Source organism: Motacilla alba, chromosome 1A, assembly GCF_015832195.1.
Source record: "Motacilla alba alba isolate MOTALB_02 chromosome 1A, Motacilla_alba_V1.0_pri, whole genome shotgun sequence".
In the NCBI taxonomy this organism is placed as follows: domain Eukaryota; kingdom Metazoa; phylum Chordata; class Aves; order Passeriformes; family Motacillidae; genus Motacilla; species Motacilla alba.
Genome location: NC_052031.1, coordinates 33,493,548 through 33,518,913, shown reverse-complemented (window position 1 = coordinate 33,518,913; position 25,366 = coordinate 33,493,548). Strand labels below are relative to the sequence as shown.

Sequence of the window (25,366 nt, the reverse complement as noted above, 5' to 3'; positions counted from 1 at the left end):
GACCAATTAAAATATGTCATAGAATCTGCAAAAAAAGTTTCATTTTGCTTTTAGTCCATATTTTTATTGAGTCTTAAAACTTACCATTACCCAAAAAAAAAAGAAAAAAAAAGTAAAAAACACCACCATTTTTTGCGGTGAAATGTTTCAGCTTCTCAGTGTTTCAGTTTTGTTTTGGTTTTTTTTGGGAAAAGTGAATCTGTAATGCTCAATCTAGTTGGCATTACATTTAAAAAAAATTAAAATCCATACTTCTTCCTTCGTCTGCCTACTGACCTAGACAGGTGCACTGTCTCTGACTTCTGTGTAAAATCTCGTTGCCTGAAGGAGTCAAGGGCTCAGAAGAACTGTAGTGTGAACTATACACTTGAAGAGCTATTTGAATCATCTGTGAATTCAGAGATTTTGTTTGGCTTAGGACAATTGTAGTTGAGAGCTGTCTCTTTCCTAAGCAAATTCTTGTTCAAGAAACGGGCACCAAATAACAAAGAGTAGAGGAAATATTTCCTCAAAGAGAGGAGTTTTCCTGTTGTCTGGGACAGAAGAATAGCTCAGCTGCCTGCCTTCTGCCCTGCTCAACACACCTAGCAGAAGGCCCTTGAAGTCTTGTCCTCACCATGTTGTCCAAGCCACTGTTGTTTCACCTCCCCTGTAACCCTTGTGCTCCAGCTCTGCCTGCCTCTGGGACCCACAGGAGCCTTCCCAAATCTCATTCTAGCCACTTTCTACTCCACAGTGACAACGGATCTGCTGAACAGGCAAATTATCTGCATTTATGGTGTGAGTGCATGCCAGCCTTTGCAGAGACAAGCAGGAAAAGACCAAACCTAGATGTTATAGATCATTCTTTTGAGGTTTTCTCCACCAACAGGAGCCTCTTTTTCTCTCTAACCATTTTTTTATTATTATTTGTCATTTGCAAGTTTTGTACCTGGCTGCAGGGGGGTACTAACAGGTCAGTTGTTAAAATAGGTCACTGTGCTCTGAAGGAAAATTGTGAAGGCTTTAAAGTCTGAAATTAAAGCAACTAGATTTTTCAGTTCCTTTGTACATGTGTAAATACTGCACTTTCCACACTACCTGATTCTTTGAAGCATGCTGTAATACAGGTTTTGTATTTCAGCACAGTGTTTGATCTCAAGTACAAGGGTAGCCATCAAACTGGAGGGAAAATGGAGTGAATGTACAGCCCTGAGCACATCCTCTGCAGTGGCTCAAGATCTGGAATTGCAGTTAGTAGATGGTTTGCAGCCTTGTTTGGGGGGAGCTTGGTAACAGGATCTTAATGCAAAAATAAAATGTTAAACAAACATAATTTTAGGGTAGGCTGAATTTTGAACTGCTTAGCTAGAAGGGAGCACATGCAAATCAAAGAAGCTTAAAATGCCTTGAAAAGATAATATTTACAGAGCTGATACTAAAAAAGTAATTGCTATATGATGTAGTGTCCTCAGTAATTGCTTAGGACACAAAATATTCCTAAGAGAAGCTATGAAATACTAAATTATTGTAATAAAACCAATAATTAACATCCTGGGAATTTTCAGGCTCTGAAATATTTAAATACACAATGTAAATGTCATTAAAAAGCAGTAACGCAGTTTTCATCCGGCCCTTGACTCTGAACACATAGAAGAGCTGTTTACAAAAATACAGAGGTATGGCTTTTTTTCCCTTCCCTGGCCCACAGCCCACTGTGCAGCAAATGCTCATATTCTGTTTTAAGCTGCATCAAATCTGGCTTTCCTGAGGGGTTTGTCTACTACCCACAACTGATGAACTCAAATGTAGGTCAGGTGGAAGCTGAAGAATTTTAAAGACCCTTCTTCTTTCTCCACTATGATTTTTGGGCTTTTGTAACATCTGAGAATATCTGTTTAAATAAAAATGCTATCAGAAAATTGCTATCAGAAAGCAAGCAGTGGTTGTGAAGAAATAAGAAAGTAATTGAATTTATATATATATATCTGTATATGTAAATGTGTATATTTTATATATTTTTATTTATATATATATATGTGTATATATATATATATATAAACAAAAAATCCAGAATCCAGTCTAAGTTAAAGCCAGAACATGTGATCCAGTTATGATGTCATTGAGGTGCCAATATAGAATTGTATTACCTGAATTTAAGATCGTGTGTGCTGTGCCTCAATTTAAACGAGGAAAAGTTCTGCACTGCATAGATGGAGAGCACTAATTTTCTGTGGCAAGGTAATCTCAGAAAAAAGTGAGAAATCTGGAAAGTAAGATGGAGAGATAAAAGGGTTTCTAAAAAAAAATCCACATTGATTGAAAAAAAAAAAAGTTAGACATCTGAAGTGATCCTGGGATCTAGGTTCCATTAAGTGACACTGCTGAGGAGGGAGATGGCTCCCAGGTTATTCCTGTAGCTCGGCTCTTAACATCTGCACTAGGTTCCCAGTGACTGACAGATGTGACAGACAGATGATGCATCCCTGTGGATACATGTTTACCTGTGTTCCAACACAGCTCCGGAGCCATTTTTGTTTTCCTTGGTGGTTAATGTGGCATGGGCAAGACAGTGAGTGTTCAAAAGCAGCTGTTCTCATGCCACAGTTACCTTGGTCCAATTCCTTCAGGCTCCTCTGCTGAGTAAAACTGCAAAATATTTGAATAATCCTGGTATTTTTTGACAGAGTGCTCCTAACATCAGCAGGCCCCCTTGCATCATTTGCTGCAGTGCAGCCACCTTCTCAAGCAATGTTGCCTGACTTGTGCAGTCCTCAGTCATTTTTTTCATCCATGTCAAAAGAAACCTGCCTTGCCTTTAACTTCAGCTTCCTTCAGGTTTCAGAAGCAGTCTCATGTCCCAGATGCAGCACTGTGTTACCTAATCCTTCATCCCCCATCAAAGTGTGAAATAGTCTTTATTGGCTAACTGGTTTTGCAGAGTAAGAGCATGATTTGCCTGAGAAAACCTGTCAAAATCATCCCCAACCTTTTTCATACTTCTCATGGTGAGAAAAAAGAATTCATTACAGAAGTAAGACTTGAAAATAAAACGTGTATCAGTAAAAGCTGGGTTAGGAAATTCAAGTATGTGTTTACAAAAGCACGTTTTTCCCTCAATTTGCATTTTTCTCATAGACATTTACTTTTACTATGTACTTTTAAAAATCGGCACAAAATGCCACTGAAAAGATTTTAAGCATTTAGAAATCCATTAGCTGTAACCTCTGCAGTCACAGTTATTATGGTAACGATCGGGGGTGATTTCCGAGCAGAAGTAAGCGTTCTGACCTGTGAAATGCAGATCACAGCCTAGTAAGCTTTTCTGCACTTGAGGTGTTTATTGTATCTGCAAAGTCATTTGCTGATTTTCATGTTTGATGAGAGGCTCCAGTTGCTGTATCATTTACAGGCTTCCCTGTGTGTTTGTTTAACCTGCTGGAGGTTTACCAAATGGTCTGTGGAGCAGCTGCAGAGCTCTATATCTTTTTCTTCCCACTGACATTGAAAATTTCTGAATTTGCTTTCACATGTTTATTACTGAAGATTTCTTTTTTGTCCTTCCTCCTTTTCATCAAAATAACTTTGTTGGAAGGATTTCATATGTCATTCATGTTTCATACACAGGTAAACACAAAATAAGTTTGTCTCTTGGAGAAAATTAACAAAGGTCACTGAGTTCTTACCTAATTGAGATTGCTGATGATTTATTTATACATATTCTTTACAGGTCTGCTACATGCTGGTGTTTTTCAATACTGAAAAGGATTAGAATAGAGAACAGTGTCATTTGACTTCTTTTACCATGAAGGAGAAATGTATTAAGGGCAATACTGTACACAAGGAGCGTGCACTTTTTCAAATACCCAGCTGATTCAAGGTCTGAAAATGTACCTGAGTTGAAATGATTTTTTGCTATTCACACAGCCAGGAGCAGGTTTTGTTGCTAATGGTACCAAACATTCATGTGCATTTGGATTTAATTGCATATAGTTTTGCCAACCTTTAGCCTTTCAAACTAAGATGTATTAATTTATTGCAGCTGCACTTCTTTTCCAGAAAAATCAGTTTAACTATATGTAGTATAGGATGATATACCATATAGCATCTATAACATCATTAAGAAAACTGTCTCAGCAGTTTAACAATTGCATAGACATTTTGGGGCAGGGATGGGCAGTTCTGAGTGAATTGTTCTGTACTCAGCAAATGTGCTTGCAGTGTGTACATGTGCATGTACTCCTCTGGCCATTTGCTGCGAGTCCCAAGTGCCTGCCTTCCAGTCACTGTGATACCACAGGATTTTTCAATGGAGCTTGGAACCTGAAAATGAGCTGGGAAGCATCAGTGCATGTCCTGAGGTTGGTGGTCCCATCTTCCAGGACAATTGTTTTCCTGTACAATTCTGGCATGCTCTCTAAGCTCTACAAAGGGAAATTACCTTTGTGATGGCTGGTTTTGTTCATTTTTATCAAAGTGTTGGTGATGTCTGTTCAAAAATTTATTCTCCTTTACAGGTTTCAGTTAGAAGAGGAAGCATGGTATAGTGGGCATGTGAGGAGAGGGAAACAAGGAAAAAAAGAAAGATGGTCAAGACTAGGTTTGAAATAGGAGCATGGAGACAGTTTCTGAGACACTGGACTAGCTGGGTGAGCTTGGAAAGAGGGAGGAAAACCATATGCTCTTAAAAGGTCGTGGAAGGAGGTGCCAAGCAGAGGGAGATTTGTAACCCTGGGATTGTGCAACTGATTGTGATCCCTTCCTGGCTGAACATAAAACTTTCCAATCCAAACAATCACTGCTGTCTACAAGAAGGTGTAAAACTTTGTGAAACTGGACTGACTGACTGTCCCTTGTGGAATACACAACCTATTACAGCTACTAGAGGTTCTTCTGGGAAAATGAGAAGCTAAAATTGAGTATTGACCTCTTGGAAAACGACTGCATTTTCACGGGATAGCACAGCTGGGCTTTCTTGGGGCAAGAAAAAGGGGTATCTTCAGAAAAATTGATAATACATGAGAAGAAGATTCATGAGGAATGCTGAGGTTTGCCAGTCTGTTCAGAAGTAAGGAAATGTATTAAAAATTTTTCAGGCAATATATTTTTCTCTGAGTGGAAATCTATTTAAACATTCTTCTCTATACTGCTTTCAGTCCAGTATTGGAGGAAAAATGTGTATTCCACAGCAAAAATGATTTCTGCATCATTATGTTGAGTTACTCATGGATCCAGTATCTCTAGAGAGGAAGAGCAAGCAGTAAATCTGTGTATACAGACTGTGTCAGTGCATTCAGAAGAGACTGAGTAAGTTAATTGCCAAGAGCTTCATATGTAAATATTAAAAAGACTAAGAAGCACTGTACTCTCTCATGTGACACAATTGGATGTCAAAGAACTGTGGCAGGACCAGACTGGGCAAAGTAGGCTGGCTCTCATGTTGTCCCTAAACCTCATTTTCTTGCTTTCCAAGATGGAGCAGGATTAGATGGAGTGTTGATCTGACTCAGGAGAGCATTGCTTTCTTTCAAAAGTCTTGTGTTGCACAAATCTGTAGACAGAACCATATGACTACCAAACAAAATCTGGGCTTGTTCCTTTAAGGTCTGGGAAGTTTACTCATCTGACAAGTTTGGGATAATTTTTTAATCATTTGCCTGCTTGAGTCTTTTTGCACTTAATAATTTCTTTTTATCTTATAGTTATAGATAATTAACTCGATGTTTTAAATGTTCCTAATATAATTTCTAATACCTCTTTAAAGGACTTAATGCATGATTTCCATCTGTTCAGGGTTTTTTAATATCTCTTTCAGTTTCTTCAGTGATTATCATTTCAGGGCATGAAAATAGTAAGGAAATAATATACCTTTTACAAAGAGAACACCAAAATGTGCTACAGATTTGGATAGTAGCTTGCCTTTTCTTTTCAACTGTAGCAGTGGATCAAAGCTGCTCATTCTCACTCTAGAGCCTGATTTATGCACAAAAAATCTTAAAATTGTTTTTTGTTGCTATAAAATTCTATGTCCATTTTGCCAATATGAAATGGCTCAAAGTATTTTGTGTGGAGGATGGAGAAAAGGTTTCTTTTCTTGTTTGCCTTATAGCATTTTCATGCTTTCTATTAATTTCTTACAATCAAAAGAGGAAAAGAGATTCTGGTGCTTGTGTGTCTTGCACATCACATCCATGGTACATGGGGCACACAGAAATGTAATGGCATGCTTCATAGTGTTAAATAAAAGAAGTAGTTTGGTTTGTGCAGGATCTGGAAGACCAGAAGTCTGTTATAACATCAGTGCAAACTAGCTTTTGTTTCCTTGCTATTTAAAAGTGCAGTGGTAAGAACAAAGGTCTTGTCTGTTGGAGTTTCAATGTATTATTTGTGAATTTCTGGGGCCAGAAGAGGTATTTGTGTCTGTCTTAACTAAACATACAGCTTCCTGGAATTTATTTGTATCTCAACTTGTATTTGAATTATATTTTAGAAGGACATTCAATCTATTTATGGTTGCCAGTGATGCAAAACTCATCACAACCTTTTGTGGTCGGACTCACTGCAGTTATTTTTAGTTTGAGTATGTGCAGGTTCAGCTTCACCTCATTTGTAAGAAAGAGTTGTTTTTCATCAAAATTCACCTCATCCTTTATAGGCACTTCACTATGAAATCACCATTTAATCTTCCCTTGGTTAAAGTAATCAAGTTGTGCTTCAGGGGTCTTTCCTCCTAGGCATTTTCCTTTAACTATTGTGAAAACTCTTTCATGACTTTCATGTCCTCTCTTTTGTTACTAATAATCTTGGGGAATGGTGTCAGAAGATGGAGAAAAAGCATCTGAGTGACAGTCACTACTCCACTAACACAAAGGTGTACTAAATACTGCTGTGTTAAACTGTCTTCTTTATACAGTCATGGTTTGTATTAATTATTCTGGCCAGTGAGAGGTCTGATCACCTGGGAGGGTTCCCAAATAACTTTTTGGCAACTTTAATTTTGTAATTAATTTACTGGGCACCTGTTGGGGTTTTTTATACATAGGTGCACACATCCATTCACATCTTTTACATTGGTAGAGTAAGGTACTTTTTAACTTTGTAGGTGATATACAGGCTAGGAGCATGCAGATAGTCTTTTTTATTTATTTATTGTCCTTGTCCAAATTGCAGATATCTGTCTCACTTTATGTCTGTGTAGTTTGGGGAATCCACTGATGTTATGTGAATAAACACATAAAGAAAGCTCTTCAGTAAAGTCTCCCATATTACCAACCTGAAAAGAGTACAGGAAAGCAAAGCAAGGAGTATTTTAATAGGGGAAAATAGTAACAAGACCAGAGTCTGGGGATTTCATTGCTCTTATTCACAAAAAAACATTAGTAGAAGGACACTGTGAATATCAATCCAAGCAGGAACAAATGTCAGTCTTCAATGCTAATTGATTTTATTGGTGAAGCAAAACGAGCCCAGCTTAATAGTTAACTGTGAGACAAGATTTTGCCAAGACCTTCTTCTTATGTTAGATGACACTGTGACCCTGAATACTTGTTGGATAAATGATATAGAAAATGAGCACTGACCTGTGAGATACTAAAGACACAATGTCATAGACAAATGAGATGTGTTAGAGCTGAATTTTAGATATCACTGCCAAATGATGAGTGATCATACCTGATAACACAGTGTGACTCTTTAACCCCAAAATATTGCTTCTGTAGAGGAAAGTGAGAAGTAAAAATTGATAGAGGTCATACAGGGAAATCATGGCATTGTGCCAAGACTGCAACAAAATGGACCAAATCTATCAAGAATAAAAATGCTACAGTACAGGTAATAATTTCTAAATGACTTGTATTTAACATATTCACATGGGACTAAAAGTGTTCTCTTTCAGAAAGATTTCAGATTTATTTCTGGAATTGAAATTTTTTTAAAATCATTACAAATTTGTAGCTACAAACCCAGATACCTAGTAAGGAACTTTTGCAATTTTGTGATGAGGATGGTATGTAACTGATGAAGCCATTAAAAGCCAAGGGCTTTTTCCTTAGCCACTAACAAAAGGTAATGATCCAATAGAGAGCATATAGTGGATGGGAATGTCTAGCTAATCTCAAAGCTTGACTTACTTAATCACACACCACAGAAAACAGTAGGAAAGCTGTTTAAGTCAGTCTAGATTAAGTGCTAGCCAACGAGGATGATAGCTGGATCTGATTATAATGTATGGTAAGATGTGCTTTTCATGACCTGTGTTAAGGGTATTGGGGAAATCAGAGTTTTTTATTTTGCTAATTTTATTTGTTGATCCACTGCAAATTTTAATATATCTACTACCCTATAAAAATATCATTGACCAATAGTCAGAACTACTGGGATTCAGAAGATGTCAGGGTATCATCTTGTATTTTTCTAATGCATATAGACATAAAATTAAGCATTATAAACTCAAATCCATACCAAACATTCTTATTAGATTGTAGCAGCTAACATTAGGCTAATTATCTATTTTTCTATCATAAGCTCTGGGTCTTCACTAAGGAAAATATTATGAATGTACTGACCTGTTACAACCTTAGGTAAATCAAGAAGGGAAAGAAAAACTGGAGCAAAGACTCTCCTACAGACATTTTGTAAGACCACAGGGAGCAGAAGTTTGTTTATTTCAAAAACACCCCATATTGATTTATGTGCAGAGGAAAAAAATTTTAGAATGCACTTGTTTGTGTGACTTAGCAAACTTTTATACCAGCCTGGAACCATTTGAAATGTAAAATTTCCATAACTTTTTTCCTAGGTCTGATTAGCAAATTTTACTCTCAATGGTAGTGGAAGATCTCTGTGCTGAAGCATCTATATTGAGAAAGGCCTGCTAAGTTCCTCAAGCGATTTCTATAAATTTAAAATAATTTAGAATTTAAATATTTTCTTTAAAAATGCTAGCAGTATATCCTCTAAAAGCAGAGGAGAAAAAAACAGAGACAAGCACATCTTGTGAATTGTTTGCATGGAGTCAGCAACCTGAAGAAGTGCTCTCATGCTGCAGTTTCCTTCTGTTTGAGCGCAGCCTTTATTAAGAGTCAGCTCTTTTTCACAGGCAATCTTACTTTAAAAGAAGTATTTTCAACAAGCGTGCTTTGAGTTGTGTTAGCAATTTCCTCATTTGCATCCTTGTTGAGATTCTGTACATTGCACTGTGCTTGAAATGAAAGATGTCATTAAAGTCTCCAGGTAGTACTATTTAGCTGAATCTTTATCTGTTTCAGTCTTTTTGAAGATTTTAGCTATTTCTTCGATCCATATAAACATTTTCCTGTCTGTTTTAACCTCTTGGTCACTGAAAGAGAAGGATGTTGCAATGGACCCAACAGACAAGATGTGTTTTTGAAGTAGATGTGAACCAGAATACACAGTTAGCAGGTCTTAATGTTTTTGGAGAGGAAGGTAAGATGTAATATTTGTTCCTTGTCACCCAAAGTTTCTGGAGAGTAAGAGTAAATGTTGAAAGAAAAGCCAAAAAACTTTCCTGTAAAACTTATGTCATATTTTGGACAGAGGAAAGTCTTCTTCCTATATATAATAATGAGGTTGCTCTGGAATAATATAAGCCTCTTATGTTGATGTCACATTCAGATTTTTAAAAAACCTGCAAACACCTTCTTGAAGTGACCTGAAATGTTCCTATTGTCTCACAGGCTAGTGTGTGCAATGTCACCATGTGCTAATATGATGCCATCTCAGTTTCTGTTCTAATTTTATGGGATATGGTGACAATTTAGATGAAAAAAGCAATCACATAGGTAGATTCTTGCAGCTGGGTATTTTACTGTTTTGCTGCAGTGATTTGTTCAGCAAGCTTGACTATCTAATAAGCTAGTTCATGCAAATGAAGGCATCTGTCTTCATCCCTCTTTGCCATTAGTTCATTATGCATACATTAAACTTCAGGGAATAAGCACAGAGATTGATTAGAGAGTTCCAGAGCACAGGTTAGCAGCCCAGAAATGCCTGAAATATTCCTTTCCTTTTTTTCCCATTTTTCCCCCATGTTGGCACACTTACTTTACAGGAATAGTAAATTCTTGTGGATCTTAAATGCGTATTGACATCCAAAGTCATCACTATTTCTGTGATTTGGTAAATTTTAATATAAGCCAGAGCCAGTAGCTTATTTTGCAGTTCTTTAACCCTCCTTTTCCATTGGCTTTACCTGTATTTTTTTCTTCATCTTGAATATTGAGTAAGTTAATAATCTTTTTGACACAGGCACTTTTTTTTCCTATAAAAACTTAGTAAAATAACAGTGCATCCTTTTTGTCAGGTTGCATATTAAATTGCCCCCTAAGCCATCCTTGGAACTTTAGTTTTATATCAGATTGAAGTATGCAAGAAGAATGAGTCATTGACAGTTCACTTTTTAAACCATTTGTAGCCATGCATTTATCCAGCCTGATTTTGCACTACCATCTTCCAGAGGTCAGCATTTCTGGGTTGGGGTTTTCCACAAAGGTGAGGAGTAAGCAAACCGTAAAGATATCAGCGGTCACTGAGCACAAAGGACAGCAGGTAAAATGTGTGGGAAGCATTCACTCGAATTTTCAGTTTTTCTCATTTTTCTCATCCATATCTCATTTTCTCAAGGATAGCCTGATCTTCTACACAGAGACTTTGATAAAACCTTTTGTCATGCTGAGTCTCCTTCAATACTACCAAGTAGAAAGACAGGGTGTGCATATAATTCAGGTGTATTTGCTCTACAATCATTAACATATACGACCTCTAAAAACTTCAACATCTATTCCTTAATCTGTGTACTACAAAAAGTCATACAGTCCCAATTTCAAATATTTGAAAATTCACTACCCACTAGTATTTTTGAATACATGAACAATAGCTTTTTCTAAGAAGGAGTGACACCATTACTATATCCTTTTCTTATCCCCACTGCTTTGTTTTTGCCATGACACTAATGATCTAGCTCCATGTCATAAAAAGGAAAATCACTGTCCTGTGTTAACAAAAATGTTACATGATATAGTATAGTAACTGTAGACCATAAGAGGCAATGCAAGGTATGTCAGGAAAAATAAATGACAGCTCAAATGGAGAAATGTGATTTAATGACACTATTGCTAAAATTTACCTGGTAGCAACAGGATGTTAAAACATTGTGGCAAACCATGTCTTAAATAGCAAAAACCTAAGCAGTTCAGACAGTTCTTAATCTAAAAGGGAAAAAAGATTAGGAGGTGATTTGATTGGAGGTCACACTTCTTCATCAAAGAAATATCCTGAATGTAATAATGGTACTATAATGAGATATTTGTCTTGAAGGTTTGTCTACTCCCAGATCAGATAGACATTATCTAGACATATAGCAGAGTTTTCATCACTTTCAAAGCTTTCAAAGCCACACTGGATATCTTTCTAAAAGATAATCTATAGGTGGAGATACCACCACGTCAGGTTTCTCTGCTTGTCTCACTCAGGTAATGAGGGCGAGAATTGTTTTCAGTGGTTCTTTCCTGCTTTGAAATGCACAAATACAATCAGTCCTGTCATCAATCCAGCCTGATCCATTTTGGTAACTGTAGAAAGCAGAGAAACTGCAACAGTTAGGCTGTGTTTTTGTGAGTAGTGACACATCAGTGTAAAGAAACACAATAAGAGTTTTCTTGGTGTTGATTTCTCATTAAAAAGAGATTAAGAGTAAGTTGGAGGTGAATTCATCAAAATTATGGGAAGAAGTTCTATAAATCTAAATTAGTGTCTAAGTTCTGTGCTGTTCTGCACAGTAGTGTTTCTACTAGCAAAGGAGCGTTAATGAAGCCTTTATCCCATTCAGACAGAAATGTAGAAAAGACTAATGGGGCTCTCTCCTTTCTTCATCATTACTGTCAACAGAGACAAGCAGAGGAGATCAGGGTCGCACTGCTGATGCACAAGCCATTCTTGAGTTTAAGATTTTGTTGCTTATCATGTGATCAAAATTTTCAAAAGGAGATAGTTGTTTCATGTGGGAGATAAAAATTTGGGATAACTACGGGCATAACCTTCAGCTCAAAAGTACCTTCTACTACGCATTCCACAGCCAAGCTAAAAATGGTATGGTGTGGAAGCCTGGAAGTTTGAGCTCTGGAAAGCCCTGCAATATCTGCTGAAGAGGTGAAGGTTGAGACCATCAAGTCCTTCATCACTGTGCTCATTTTTACCTTCCAATGTTTTTGCTTCATAAAGCTCCACCTTGACAGTTTAGTGAGCTGCTCTGGATCTAACAGATGTTCAGGAATTTGACTGCCATCATAGATAATGAGGAAGCAAAAAATGCTTGAACTTTCTGAAACATAGCAAGTGCTTCAAGGTGGAACTGGTCCTCATCTGAAGATGAGGAAGTTGATGGTTGCAGATTTTCAAGTGATCAGTGGATAGTGCAGATACATGTAGGTTTTCTCTAAAAAAGAACCATTGATGAAAACACTAGAACTTCCCAGCTAGCTTAAGGAATAAATGTACTTTCACTGGACTGCATGATTGAGCAAGTTGTAGTTTGCACTGCATCTTTATTCCAGCCCTACAACAAGGTGGTATATCAGGGATATTTTTTTGTAGGTAATAATACATGAAAAAGTTTTGTTGTTGTGATTTAACTAAATCTGGATATTCTTACAGTAATATATTAAAGTATTCATATTTACTGAAGCTAAATGTTTTAATGTTTTATAATTTTTAATACAATTTTTCCTCCAGTTGAATTTCTCTGCTCAGGGATTATATATAGGGAATGATTGTGTTTAGCCTGATTTTTCCAATCCTTGATGTAGAGGAAAAAAAAAAGTACAGTGAAAATAATTCAGAAGTGTTCACTGACAAAAATTCCTAATAAACTGAGATCTTAGAAGAATCAGATGCCATCATCTATATTAAGATAACTCAATTTGATCTCTTTGCACAATAGCTGTCAAATTAATGTCGTGAATAATTTTGGGCTGATAGTACTTGGAATATTTGGGAGGATTTGGAGTATCAACATGTGTTCTCATTTTGTTTTCTGGCACTATTGTGCAATTCAATTGAGAATGCAAGGGAAAAAAAACCCAAACAAAAAAAGCATGCTTGAAAATGCTTTCAGTGTGGAATTTTTGCAAGCAGGACTATCCAGAGGACCAAAAAGCCTGCTGTTCCCTCACCAGGACTTGTCTGGCTTGAAAAAGCATCTAGACATGTGGCCATCCATCTCTTGTTTTAGTCTGCATATCTGCCACAGTCAGCCTGGAGAAACCTCTCTGCTGTTGCCGTGGATCACTTTTTCCCCTAAGTTAAAAGCAGCTTTTTTCTGCACCCTCATATGAAGCCATCCTTTTTAATTTGACTTCACAGAGATCATTCTTGTCTTTTCTGTGGGAAGCTTCTTTAATGGTAAAACTGATTTTACACCATGCCACACTTACGTTCATTTTCTGGTGAATGTTCTCCACGACTCCTGTCTGCAAGGAGTGAATTCAGATGCAGGCAGGATGTTGTGCTTTGAGCGTGTGCTAGTGGTAGCACGGCTGTGCTGCTGCTGGGGAGGCACTGGGGCTGCACTGTAGGCTGTGGGATGCAAATGTTAAGCCCTGGGAAGGTAATAATGGTTTAGTCCAGTCATTGTTCACTCCTGAAATGTAATTACAGAAGTTATTGTAGTGTGTATTGATAATGATGAATGGTGTCATATGTGTTTCTTTCAAAACTTTTCTGTTAAGAAATTGGTGAGGTCCTTTCATTAAGAATTAAGAGCCTTTTTTGTTGTTGTTGTTGTCTGCAGCTGGCTTTCTGGTAGTTATTTGATTTTCAGGCTTGGGATATTTGCATTAAATTCTGATATTTTAGTTAGAAACAGAATTTAGAATATAATGCTTACATTTGTGGTTAAATTGAAGACCTCCTTTGTTGAATGCTTTAGCTGGGATTTAGAGAGTGTTGGCTGCCAAGGATTCTGTGATTATGAAAAATGTACCCAAAACCAAATAGCACAAGAGCTAAGCTCATTTTAGACAGGCAACCAATGAACCCAGGTGTGAACTGTGCTGCTGTGTCCTGCAGGCCTGGTGTTTTCAGTGAATTATGTGATCATGTCCTGTGTATCACTGCTTGTGATGGGTCATAAAATACCCTTATTTCCTTTTCTGTGTCATGCCTAGGCTCAGCACTTTTTCTAGTCCTTAAGCACTGGTGAAAGGTGTTTGGATTTTAGGTAATATTTTTGCAATGGCAAAGTCGTCTTGTAGATGCTCTTATAGCTGAAAAAAACCAACAACAACAAAAAAGATAAAAATGAGATCATCTAATGCCTTGTACACAACCAGAACAGGTGTCAGTGTAAACTGAATCTATTTTAGACACTTTTTTGCAAGTGTCTTAGCCTTACCTATCTCCTTTGCTTTCACTGAAAATGGTACAACATTTCACCTGTACATTTATTCAGATTAACCCGGCTGCTGACCCAAGGCAGGCTGCATTGGCAGTGTTTTGAATTTACAGTGCTGTTGGTAACTGCAGTGTGTTGTGCCTTGTAGATGTGCTCTGCTGCACCTTGCACCGGTTTGTCTTCCACTGTGGGTTGCTTGCTTCTGAACTAGGACTGGTTTGGGGATTGTCCCTCCACAGGCTGGAGGGGAGGCCACAGGGCAGGTTGTCACCAGCTTCATGTCTTCAGACTCTCCTCAGTGATGTGGTTTTGTTTGTTTTTGATAGAAATTTAGGTGGTTTAGAAGTTAGTGCCAGCCAGTCAGGAAAAGGGCAACAAGGAATGGACTGTTCATCATCTCTTGACATCCTTCTTGTCACACTAAGAGAAATACACATACCCACAGGACTTGAAACACTGAGTGAATGTGATGTCTCCACTGTAACAAACTGCTATCTGCTCCCAAGGAATTGACTTTATCATTATGTAATTTCTTATTAAGCTAGGAGATACCTACTGGGATGTAAAGCAAAATGTTTTCTCTGCAGAATTTCTGCTGCCATACAAGGGAAAATCCATTCCAGGACAGCATTCACTATATTTTCAGCAAACTTACCAATTACTTACTTTTTAGTTATATATGGTTTTGGTAGGAAAATGTCAATAACAGCAAGTTTGGGGTTTTTTTTACTTTTATGTTCAGTTCCATTGGTGCCCTGTTCCAGCTGCACTTAACAAACTTATTCACTAGGTGTAGAATAGAAGCAGGCTTATAAAGCTTGTGTAGACCTGATTGTGTAGATTTTAGACATTTTTAGGGTTTTAAAATGAAATTTTCACAGAAGGGCCTCAATATCTGAAATTAAGGCAAATACTTTTGAGTTTTACTTTAATATGTACCTTAAGATATAAAATTCCAGTATTTTAGAAAATAAATGATAATAATTTTGACTAAGAGTTCTCTCAGCTTTTAAATATTTTTCTGTGAAAAAAATATCATTTGGTATTGTTTTCTTTTTGAAGAAGTGAATATACTCCAAGTTCATAAGTCTAATGAGAATTTATTTTCCATGCTGTTTATTTATTGAAAGATATTATTTATATACACAAAGAGTAGAAAAGGACAAGAAGTCTGCTCATGTATAAAATACTGGAAGCTTTATTATGTTTCTATTATTATTGAAGAAAAATTGGTCATGGTGTTTCTTCAGTTTTACCTACCTGCAAGTTGTTCCATGTATTCATCCTCTCACAGTAAGATTTACCCAGTCTTGAATTTGAGCATCAGCTTTATCTTTGAAGCTTTCTTGTGCTACATTGAGTATCCCTGTAGTCCTCCAGGCTGCAGGGCAGATCACAATGTTAATGTACCAGCTGACCCAGCTGCAAATCAGGCACACACAGTCAGGATATTGCAACAGCTAGCCTGAGAGAAACATCCAGACCAGCAACTGAGAAAACAGCAGCAGTGTAATGTTTTCTTTAGAATTCAGCTGCTGTGTATGCTCCTGCTTACAGAACTGGACATCTAAAGGAAGCTCTTTGAAGCAGAAACCTTTCTTTTTCATCTTATGTCTGCTTGTGTGCATGTTCATGCTCCCCTTGCCCAGCCATCTCCATGATGCAGCAGGATTCCCCAGTGGCAGGTGGATGCCCAGAAAGCTGTAGAGTGGCTGGTGCAGCATGGACAGGCATGTACCCAGGATTGTCCTTGCAACAGCAGGAAGCGATGGAAGTCCTGAGGCAGTCCCAAGACGCTCCCTCCATAGGCTGAGGGAAGGCAAGTCCAAGTGTGAATTCATAAGAAGTCTGGAAATAACTTCTGTGCTTTCCCTTCACATGCTGACTATGCTAATATTATTACCCGTGTGGGAGTTCATGTAGGAAAGAACAGACTCCAGAGACTTCTAACTAATTAGGAGTTTGCTGGTTGGCATAAGTAATGAATTATGAGTGAGGTGATACATGAAGTAGTTTGATTTTTTTACCCTCAAATTGTAACATAGCTAGGAAACAGAGACTGACCTTGCATTAGTTGGGGAATAGCATATACAGATGCAGTTGCCTGTTGGATTGGAAATGAAGTCCCAGAGTTGTTCTGATATTGAACATTTCAATAATACTCCAGTGGGATTAGTCTGTAATAATAATGCCAAAGCAATGCAGATGAGTAAGCATGTCATATATAGCATTATAAGAACAGTAATCATGTGCGATTTAAGAAAGCGAAGATGAAAATCATAATGATGAGGGTATCAAGTGGGCCTGGTTCAGAGTACTTGCAGGGATAACAATCTTATAAGCAAAACCAGCTTAGGTAGTTTAATTTCTTCCTGATATGATTATGTACAACAAAAGCTACAAAATCCTTCAGCGCAGCAAACCTAATGGAACTACTGTGCACGCCTAGATGACCTTATTTGTCACTGTGCAATGAGCACTTCACACCACCCCTCCCTTATAGTGCTGGTGCATCTTTCCCTCCTACCTACCAAGGAAGAGTGCCTAGAAGTCATTGTTCTGTTGGCAGAGGCAAACAGAAATTTGTCATTATAGGCAGTGAGAAGGAACGAGCCTGGTCATCACTTTCCATGCCAGTAGTTGAAGGGAATTGTGTCATTGTTAGCCTGCTTAAAATACTGTTTGGATCATCTGTTCCACATGTACTTCGGGCAGCAGAGTATTGTCTAGCATTGGATTGCAAACTCAGAACCTACGTAAAAGATCAAAACACACGGCAGTATTATGCTATGGCAAAAGATTGGGCATGGCATTGCAGTGCAGTGCATTGTTTATGTCCTGTATACGCATTGTGACAAAGTATTTGTTTAAAACAAAAATCTTAGATGGTTACTGGAAGCCAGATTGTACTACTGAGAATTAAAAGGAAGGATTCAGTCTGGGACAAGGGAGGGGAGGGGAATTTTCCTTTGGATTCCAGATCTCGTGGTTGAGTAAACCCTGAATAAACGTGTCACACACTGGCACAGCACCTGAGGTTGCATCATGGGTGCCAATGTACATTATCTTCGGCTGCAGTAAGTACCACGACTAACTCTTGTATTCATTATGAATACTTCCAGGTTTTTACAAAACTGAAAGCAGCATTTTGGTCCGTAGCATCTCTACAGCTATGCAACATGTCTGCATGTTTAGAAGCAGGTAATCACATCTGTTCTTTCTGCACTGTCAAAAAGGCCAGATGTGAGCTAACATTATGGGAGCTCAACAGCTTCCAGATGGTACCAAATGGTGGTTTGGTGGCAGCCAAGTTGGAAAATGTGCCAGTTAGCTATGCTGCTGTCTGCTTCTGACAACCTGTGTTGCTGAATGCATTACAGAATTTTGTAGTAGAAGCTTTATAAGCATAGAGGAATTCTTGTCCAAGCATGTAAGTCATGCTGTATAATGGTAAAAATGTGAATAACTGAAGTGAGATCATCATCAGCTGGAATAGATAGAAGAGCCTGTCAGACACCTAGAAATGAGCAGGAGCACAGGCTGATGCCACATCAGAAAAAGATTCAGCAGTTAATCCTATTAGAAGTACTACCATGGGTTACAAATCTGTGCACAAGGACTGGAGTCTCTTCTGAATGATTTCCTCAATCTGCCACCATTTCCTCAAATACAGAGGTAATGCTGGTGGTTTGGCAATTCTTGTTCAGGGCAGCAGTTCTTCATTATAAGGTGAAAATGTGTTACGTCATCTCAGTCATGTGGAATGATCTTAATAGAGCCTTGTTGCTATTTTTATAGTGCTACTTCTATGCTTACTGGTGAACATTTGAATACATACAAGGACCTTGCTTGGTTTTTGAGAGGCTTTTCATCTTCTAATCTCATGCTGCCACAGCAAACTTGCTGATGCAGTGCAGACATACTGCTTTCACTGTTTACAGTGAATATTTGATGTTTGTATCTGATCAATTCACCTAAAAGCTGTGTATTAGTACTGAAAAGGTGGATCCTGAGATGGATGGTCTTGAGATGGATGATCCTTTTCAGGATTTTTCCGGATCTTTAGGATTTCATGTATTTTTCCAGAATACCTGGCAGCTGGTGGTTTTACTAGGTCTTCCCTGACTGCAAACAGTGGACATGTGGCTTTGGGAAGAGTTGCAGTCCTGCTGGAACTGCGTGTGTGGGTTACCTTGTCCACCCATGTGCAATAAAGACATCTCTCTTTGAAAGTCTGAGGCTTCTTGCTGCATGTGGCCTGCCGTTGTTGTCTGTGGAATTAACTTACCATTTTCCAAGAACGAAGAAACTGACGAAGGTGGTGTTTTAGCATGTGAGGGAAATTTTATATATACTTAATCACTATGAAAGCCCTTCACTTACTTTATACCTGTTCTGCAGAAATTGCAGAGAGTTACAGTAGAGCTGTATTTATGTAAAAATAAGGAATAAAACTCTTAAGATCTGATGTATCTCTGTCTGGATTCTTGCTATATTCAATTGTTCTATTAACACTGACATCTCCTGGTGGCCTCATAGTGAGTCTGAACCTAAAATTATAGTTCTGTTATATAATTCTGTTTCATCAGTTGAAGTGCATTTTAAAGCTCAGAGGTAGAGAGCAGAAAATGAGGAAAGATAGCTTTTTTAAAATGAGAAACAACTATCTTTAGTTATAAGTGTTCCCAGACTTCATATTTGTGGGCTCTGTATAGTATACTAGCACATTGGTGTCGTTTTTAATAACCTTCTATAGAACATATGGCTCAAGATTTATCTATATGCAGAGCCTTGTGGACAGAACTTCTAAATTGTAATATAAAAAATCTCCAGATGTACATGTTATTTCTTACTAACAGAATGATTTTCTTGGAAAGAAGGTAACATATTGGAAAGGCAACATCTGTGTTACTACTTAAATTTTAATAATGTGAATAATTTTCTTTCAACAGAGGAATTCAAGGGCTCAACAATAGTTGAATTAATGAAAAAAGAAGGCACCACCCTAGGGCTCACGGTATCGGGTGGTATCGACAAGGATGGGAAACCAAGAGTATCTAACCTTCGTCAAGGAGGAATCGCTGCTAGGTAACCACATCTCAAGCTCCAGAATGCATTATAATATGTGATTGCTTCAGAAATACGTCAGAAAGGTCACCTAAAAATATGTGACTGATGCATCTATAATGGCAGCCCATCACACTGCTGAACCTCAGAGGGAAATGGCAACAGCTGGTCCTTCTTTTTGCTCTAGGCTACTTTGATAAAAACTGGAAATACCAACAAAATCTTTGAAAGTTGTCATAAGACTCATGGTATTTCTTCTAAATTATATATGTTTTATTTCTGGGGATTTTTTGTCTTTGAACAAAAATTTGAGAGAAATAGCATAACATACTGAGGGGGAAAAAAACAAAATGGAAAAAAAGAATGATAGTGCTACCATAATTTTATTCTTTTTTTTAATTCTTCATTAGATAGCTTTGAGATTAAAAAGACTCTAAAGTGATAAGTACCTTGCTTACTACTACAGTGGAAAGAAAAAAGGCCTTTAATCATGAGTGAGACAAGTCAAAAGATAAGAGTTGAGCTAAGTAATTCCAAGTAACTGAGTAGAACGTATGCTTTTGGCCTTGGCCCATCTCCTGTTGATATGATGTTAACTGTGAAGGCAACCAATGTTCAAAAAAAATTTGGAAATTTTTTGTCCAAAATGTCCATAATTTTTTTTGGACATTTCCCAAAGAGAGAGACATGGATGGGGACATGAGGAAGATGACTTCCCAGATCCTATGCCCAAACCAGTCAAATAATCCAGCTGCTTTATTGTACGGCTGGTTTTGTACCTCAGGAATGAATAATGCAACAATGTTCTTATTTTAATATTTAACAAGCCAGAGTAGATTAACATCTTAGAATGCCACTTTCTGTTAGAAATATCAACTCGTTTTAATCTAGATTCATGGGAAAAAAATTCTTACAGTTACTAAACAGTAATTTAAAGGATTTAGTTTGGTTCATCAGATCTGTCTTTCACAAAAGGAGTATGTACTTTTCCCTAGGAGTGACCAGCTGGATGTAGGGGACTACATCAAATCTGTGAATGGAATCAACCTGACCAAATTTCGCCACGATGAGATCATCAGCCTGCTCAAGAATGTTGGTGAAAGGGTTGTGTTAGAAGTGGAGTATGAGCTGCCTCCAGTCTGTAAGTAATTGCAGAGCAAACTGAAAGCCTATGTAAAATAGCAGACGTAGTCAACAGTGAGATGGGCATGGTTGGTAGTAGTCGTTTTAGTAGTGGTTGTTTTTTAATTTTCTTTTATTGATTCTATTTTTTCCTGTGGCTTATCACAGAGCATTGAAGCGGTACAAAAGAACTGGCAGTACAGAGGGATGCTCTCAGATGTTTTAGAAGCAGAAATCCCACCAGCAACAGAGCAGAGTTACCAATCTCTGCTTTTTGTTGGTGTTTTGGTTTCCTAGGGGTGATGGTTGGTTTTGGTTGGTTGGTTGGGTTTTGTTTGGGGATTTTTGCTCAGAAGCTGATGAACTTCTCCACTGCTTTCTAGCAGCTGGAAGATTAGTCTGGTTATGTATTTGGGGTTTTTTTTAGGACCTCCTGATAAGCACATTAAAAAATTTTGAATGTCCTCTGTTGATTAGTGTTTGCTTGTGGAGAGGGAACTTCATGTTCTGAAGCACAGTATCTGAATGAATGAGCTGAGTTCAGAGTTACTTTGCTGCAGATGTAGTTCTTTCACCAGCATTATTTGTTTTGCATTTATTCAACTGGGCTTTCTTTGGTTTCCATCGTCTTTTAGCAATGTCCCATTCTTGTTCACTAAGACTGCATTTTGACACGCTAAATTACAGCAGCATTTGTAACTTTTTCTTTAAGTCTTTGGAATTTCCAGCCTCTTCATACAAGCATAGATGATAAAGTTGGGGATAATTAGCAGACTAGTTGTTTCCACGAACTACTAGTGAGCAAGCTGCTTTTGTTAAACATTAAAGTTTTCCAGTAGTCATGTGGAGAAGCCCTGGCACTTCTTTCCTGGCCCCATACATAATGAAATTCTACTGTTGTTCCCATGCTTGCTCCCTCGGAGAGAGGACTGTTATAGTTTCAGAGCCAGAAAATATCAGTCATTTAATAATGGTGGATTAGATTTGGCTGAGCACTGGTAATCCCACTCCCTAGTGCTTCCTTCCATTTCTGAAGTGTTAACAGCAGGAGTGTCCAGCTGCTATCTTCAACACTAGCCACCTCAGTGTTTAAAACTGGAAGGTGAGCAGCACCTGTCCCGCATCTTTTGATGGAGGGCAACTCTAACGTAGGGAATAATGTGCTCTGACTCTATGATTTCAGAAGGCTGAATAATTGTGTTATTAAGCTATAATGTATTACACTAATTCTATACTACATTATAAACTAAAGAGATACTGTACTACAAAGATACTAAAGAAAAACCCATGACTGTCTGGAGACAGTCAGGACATAGCTTTGACTCAATTGACTAAGGAATCAAAACAACTTTCACTGGTGTTTAATTAACAAATCACTTTGGGTAAACAATCTGCATAACACATTCCACATGTGCAAAACAACAGGAGCAGTGAATAGAGATAAGAATTGTTTTCTCTTCTTCTCTGAGCTTCTCACTGCCTTCCCCAGGAAAAATCCTGGGAGAGAGTTGTGCCTGTTGCTCTCTGTGAAGAGAGCTGCTGCCACACGTGTCTGCCTTTCCCTGTTGGCAGGGGTTAAGCAGTTTTTTCCCCACAGCAGGCTGAGGCTGGGATGCAAGGACAGCCACCTGAGTGGCTGTCCCCAAGTGGAAGCACACTGCTGCCATTCCTCACTGCTGAGCTGTGGGTTTCACCTCTCCCCAGTGGAAGTTACAGGCCGCACCAAACAAATGGGGAAGTGTGGATTTATCATGAGCTACATGCAAGGCCACTTTCTGTCAATAGGAATGAAGGCAAAAGTTGTCTTCTCCTCATAATTTATTTTTTTTAGTCAGTAAAACATTTCTAACTGAAAAGAAAACAACCACATGGACTCAGTAACATAGTCGTGATCTTCAAGCTGTAGCAGGAATTACTGCAGCACAGAGCTATGCTCTGGAGGGCCATTTTTCACCTGTTTTCCTGAGAAAATGAGATTTATGTAATTTCACTGGGTGATTCTTCGGGTTCCCTGCAGTAACTTTTTTAATAGGGACTGAAAAACTCCCAGAAAAGTACATTACATACAGTACATCTCCTGGAAATAAACACCTGAGTGAGCTGGGAGCAGGGGAGTCCTCAGAGAGACAGAGAGAGGGGCAGAGAGCACTGAGGGCCCTCTACTCTTCCTGGTGCCTTTCATGATTGGCAGCACACACAGAGTAGCCTGTGGCCTCCCTTGCCCCCTCAGGGTATCCTGACAGGGTAACTCTGGTTATTGCACGCAGGAACATCAAATGAGACAAGTTTTCATTATTTCTGCTGCTCACAGAGCATGTATTTTATGGAGCTGGGTTGGTTTGGTTTTGATTTTTTTTTTTTTTTTTTTTATTTGTGTTTGTACTGTTTGCAGTACTTGAGTGGAAGGTTGAAAGTGTGAGTGCCTGTGATTTTGCACAGAGTCCTTTTCCCATTGGAAAATAGAGTTCTTAGACCCTGCCAAAGTTTTTCCTGTAAAAGCTAATAGCAAACTGTCTGGTGGTCTCTTAACAGCAATGGTTTCAAATTCTGTAAAGTGGATTATCACACCCAAATGCATTAGTCTGTGCATTAGGCTTCTCACCTCCTAGTCCAGCTGTACACCAGTTCTTTATTACTTCCAAAGAAAATACTGACTCAACTAGAAGCCAAAGAACTTTTTTACTAAATCTCCAATTATAAGGCAGCATGCTACATTTTGAAAAAGAAAAAAAAAACCAACCTTATGATAATAAAATACATTATGCACTGTAATCTAGCAACCTAAGATCAGAGAGACACCCCCACAATACTGATTGTCTTCTCTCTAAGTGAAAAAAGCAAATGTTTTCATAGGCCTTCAGTCTGTCTGTTCTGTAATTGAGTCTTTCCAATTGCATGACTCAATATCTGTCTTAAATTAGAAAAGGTGTAAATTTGTGTGTATAATTAGAAAAATAATAACCATTAAGAGTTGGATTCTTTTTGTTTTAGCTGTACAAGGATCAGGTCTCATCTTTAGAACTGTGGAAGTTACTTTACATAAAGAGGGGAACACTTTTGGATTTGTAATAAGAGGTGAGTTATTGTTGAGTTTGAACTCTGTATTTTCTTGTTTAAAAAGAAAAAAGTGATAAGTTTTTGAAGCACTCAGAAATATATCAAGATGTATGGCTTACATTTTCGAAAAATCGATATATTACATTTTCCATACTCTCATGTGTTACTTTTATGAGCTGCTCTAATTTTTGTTCATGAAAGAATTTTAAGTTATCAACTATGCCAAGGAAACATGACAAACTCTGGTCACATAACACCAGATTTTGCTACCACTGAAATCACCGGGAAGATCATAGTTCTTAAAAAAATATATTTACATGTAGTACTTGTATATATTAGGCATGAAATTTGATTAACACTTCTGGTAGTCTGAACTGTACAACTAAAATATTATCATTGACTTGGAGAACAGAAAAAAAGATGCAGCTGTTAATTAATATACCCCAATAATTAATTGAATTATTATTTTCTTCCTCTTTTTTATTTAATACATAAATTATTAGTGGTCACTCATTATTCTGAATATACATAAAGTACAGATTTTTTTTCTCTGTGCTGCAAACATTGCAGAACAATGTGTTCACACTGAGATCACATTTTCAGAGTGAAAGTTCTAAGAAAATAATACTCATTTAGTAAAAATGCCTCCATAGAAATGTTTTAAAAGATTCATCTATGCAGAGAGTAAGTTGATTTTATTTAGGTATAATTCAGTGGAGGGTCTTATTAATGGCTTGGCCACTTTTTTCATTTTTTTAGCCCATCTGTGAAGGTGCATGCTACAAGATGTAGGCTTGCCTTTTGGAAATGAGCTTTCATAAAAAGCATAAAATGAAGGTATACTTTCTCTGACTTTTTTCTTTCCAGGTGGAGCACACGATGACAGAAATAAATCTCGTCCTGTAGTAATAACATGTGTCAGACCTGGAGGGCCTGCTGACAGGTACAATTCATCTTTCTCTGGAGTTCATGTGAAAGAGAAATGGAGAAAGGTGAATTATTTGGGACAGAAGTTAACATTTTGAGTGAAACAGATGCATTTAAATACATGGGTTTGTCTTTAATTGTTGTAACAGAAGTAATAATAACTGCTGCAATAGTAATGGGCAACCACAGAGGCTCGGCACATTATGGTGTGTGTGAACTTAAATTTAGGATCTTGCACCAAAAATAATTACAATAAACTCCTGCAATAGGTAAGGGCACATTTTTTTGCATTCTTAAGACAACTGATGTAGCTCTTAATTATGCTTTTTATACTCTAACACCACAATCTTTTTCTCTTGCGTTCAGAATAATACTGTGACCATTAGAGTGTTGCATTATTCTGTGAAGATGTTTGTACATATCTGCATGTGAGGTCACGCATAACTTTACCTAGAAAACTTCTGAGCACAGATTTATGTTTTGGGCATACTTGTATATAATACCATTATATATCAAGAATATTCACTCTATTTTAATGTATTTTCAGAAATGGCATTTGTGTCCTTAAACCATTAAAGAAACTCAAAGGGCAATTTCTTTAAAGCAGATTGATATCTATAGCCTATGCTGACATTTTTGACCTTGGAAACTGAGAAGAAAATGTTTCAAGAGAGGATTTCTTTTGTTCTCACACTTTTTTCTCTCCCTCATTCCCTGGTTTCCTTGTTTTTCTCCACGATTCTTGAGCTGACAGTGTTAGTATTTCATTTTCTGTTATAATTCTGAATAGGTTATGAGATATGCCTA

The 25,366-nt window shown here is 37.7% G+C and overlaps 1 protein-coding gene across 12 annotated transcripts in view; it reads left to right on the top strand.

The window, feature by feature from the left end:
- Positions 1–25,366, top strand: part of GRIP1 (glutamate receptor interacting protein 1) — a 308,647-nt gene that overhangs the window by 210,625 nt on the left and 72,656 nt on the right. For all 12 annotated transcript variants that reach the window (XM_038154124.1, XM_038154121.1, XM_038154128.1 and 9 more), the window contains 4 exons: positions 19,339–19,474; positions 20,449–20,594; positions 23,567–23,650; positions 24,500–24,575. In XM_038154124.1, the coding sequence (XP_038010052.1) occupies positions 19,339–19,474; positions 20,449–20,594; positions 23,567–23,650; positions 24,500–24,575 (442 nt within the window). The remainder of the gene's footprint in view (positions 1–19,338; positions 19,475–20,448; positions 20,595–23,566; positions 23,651–24,499; positions 24,576–25,366) is intronic.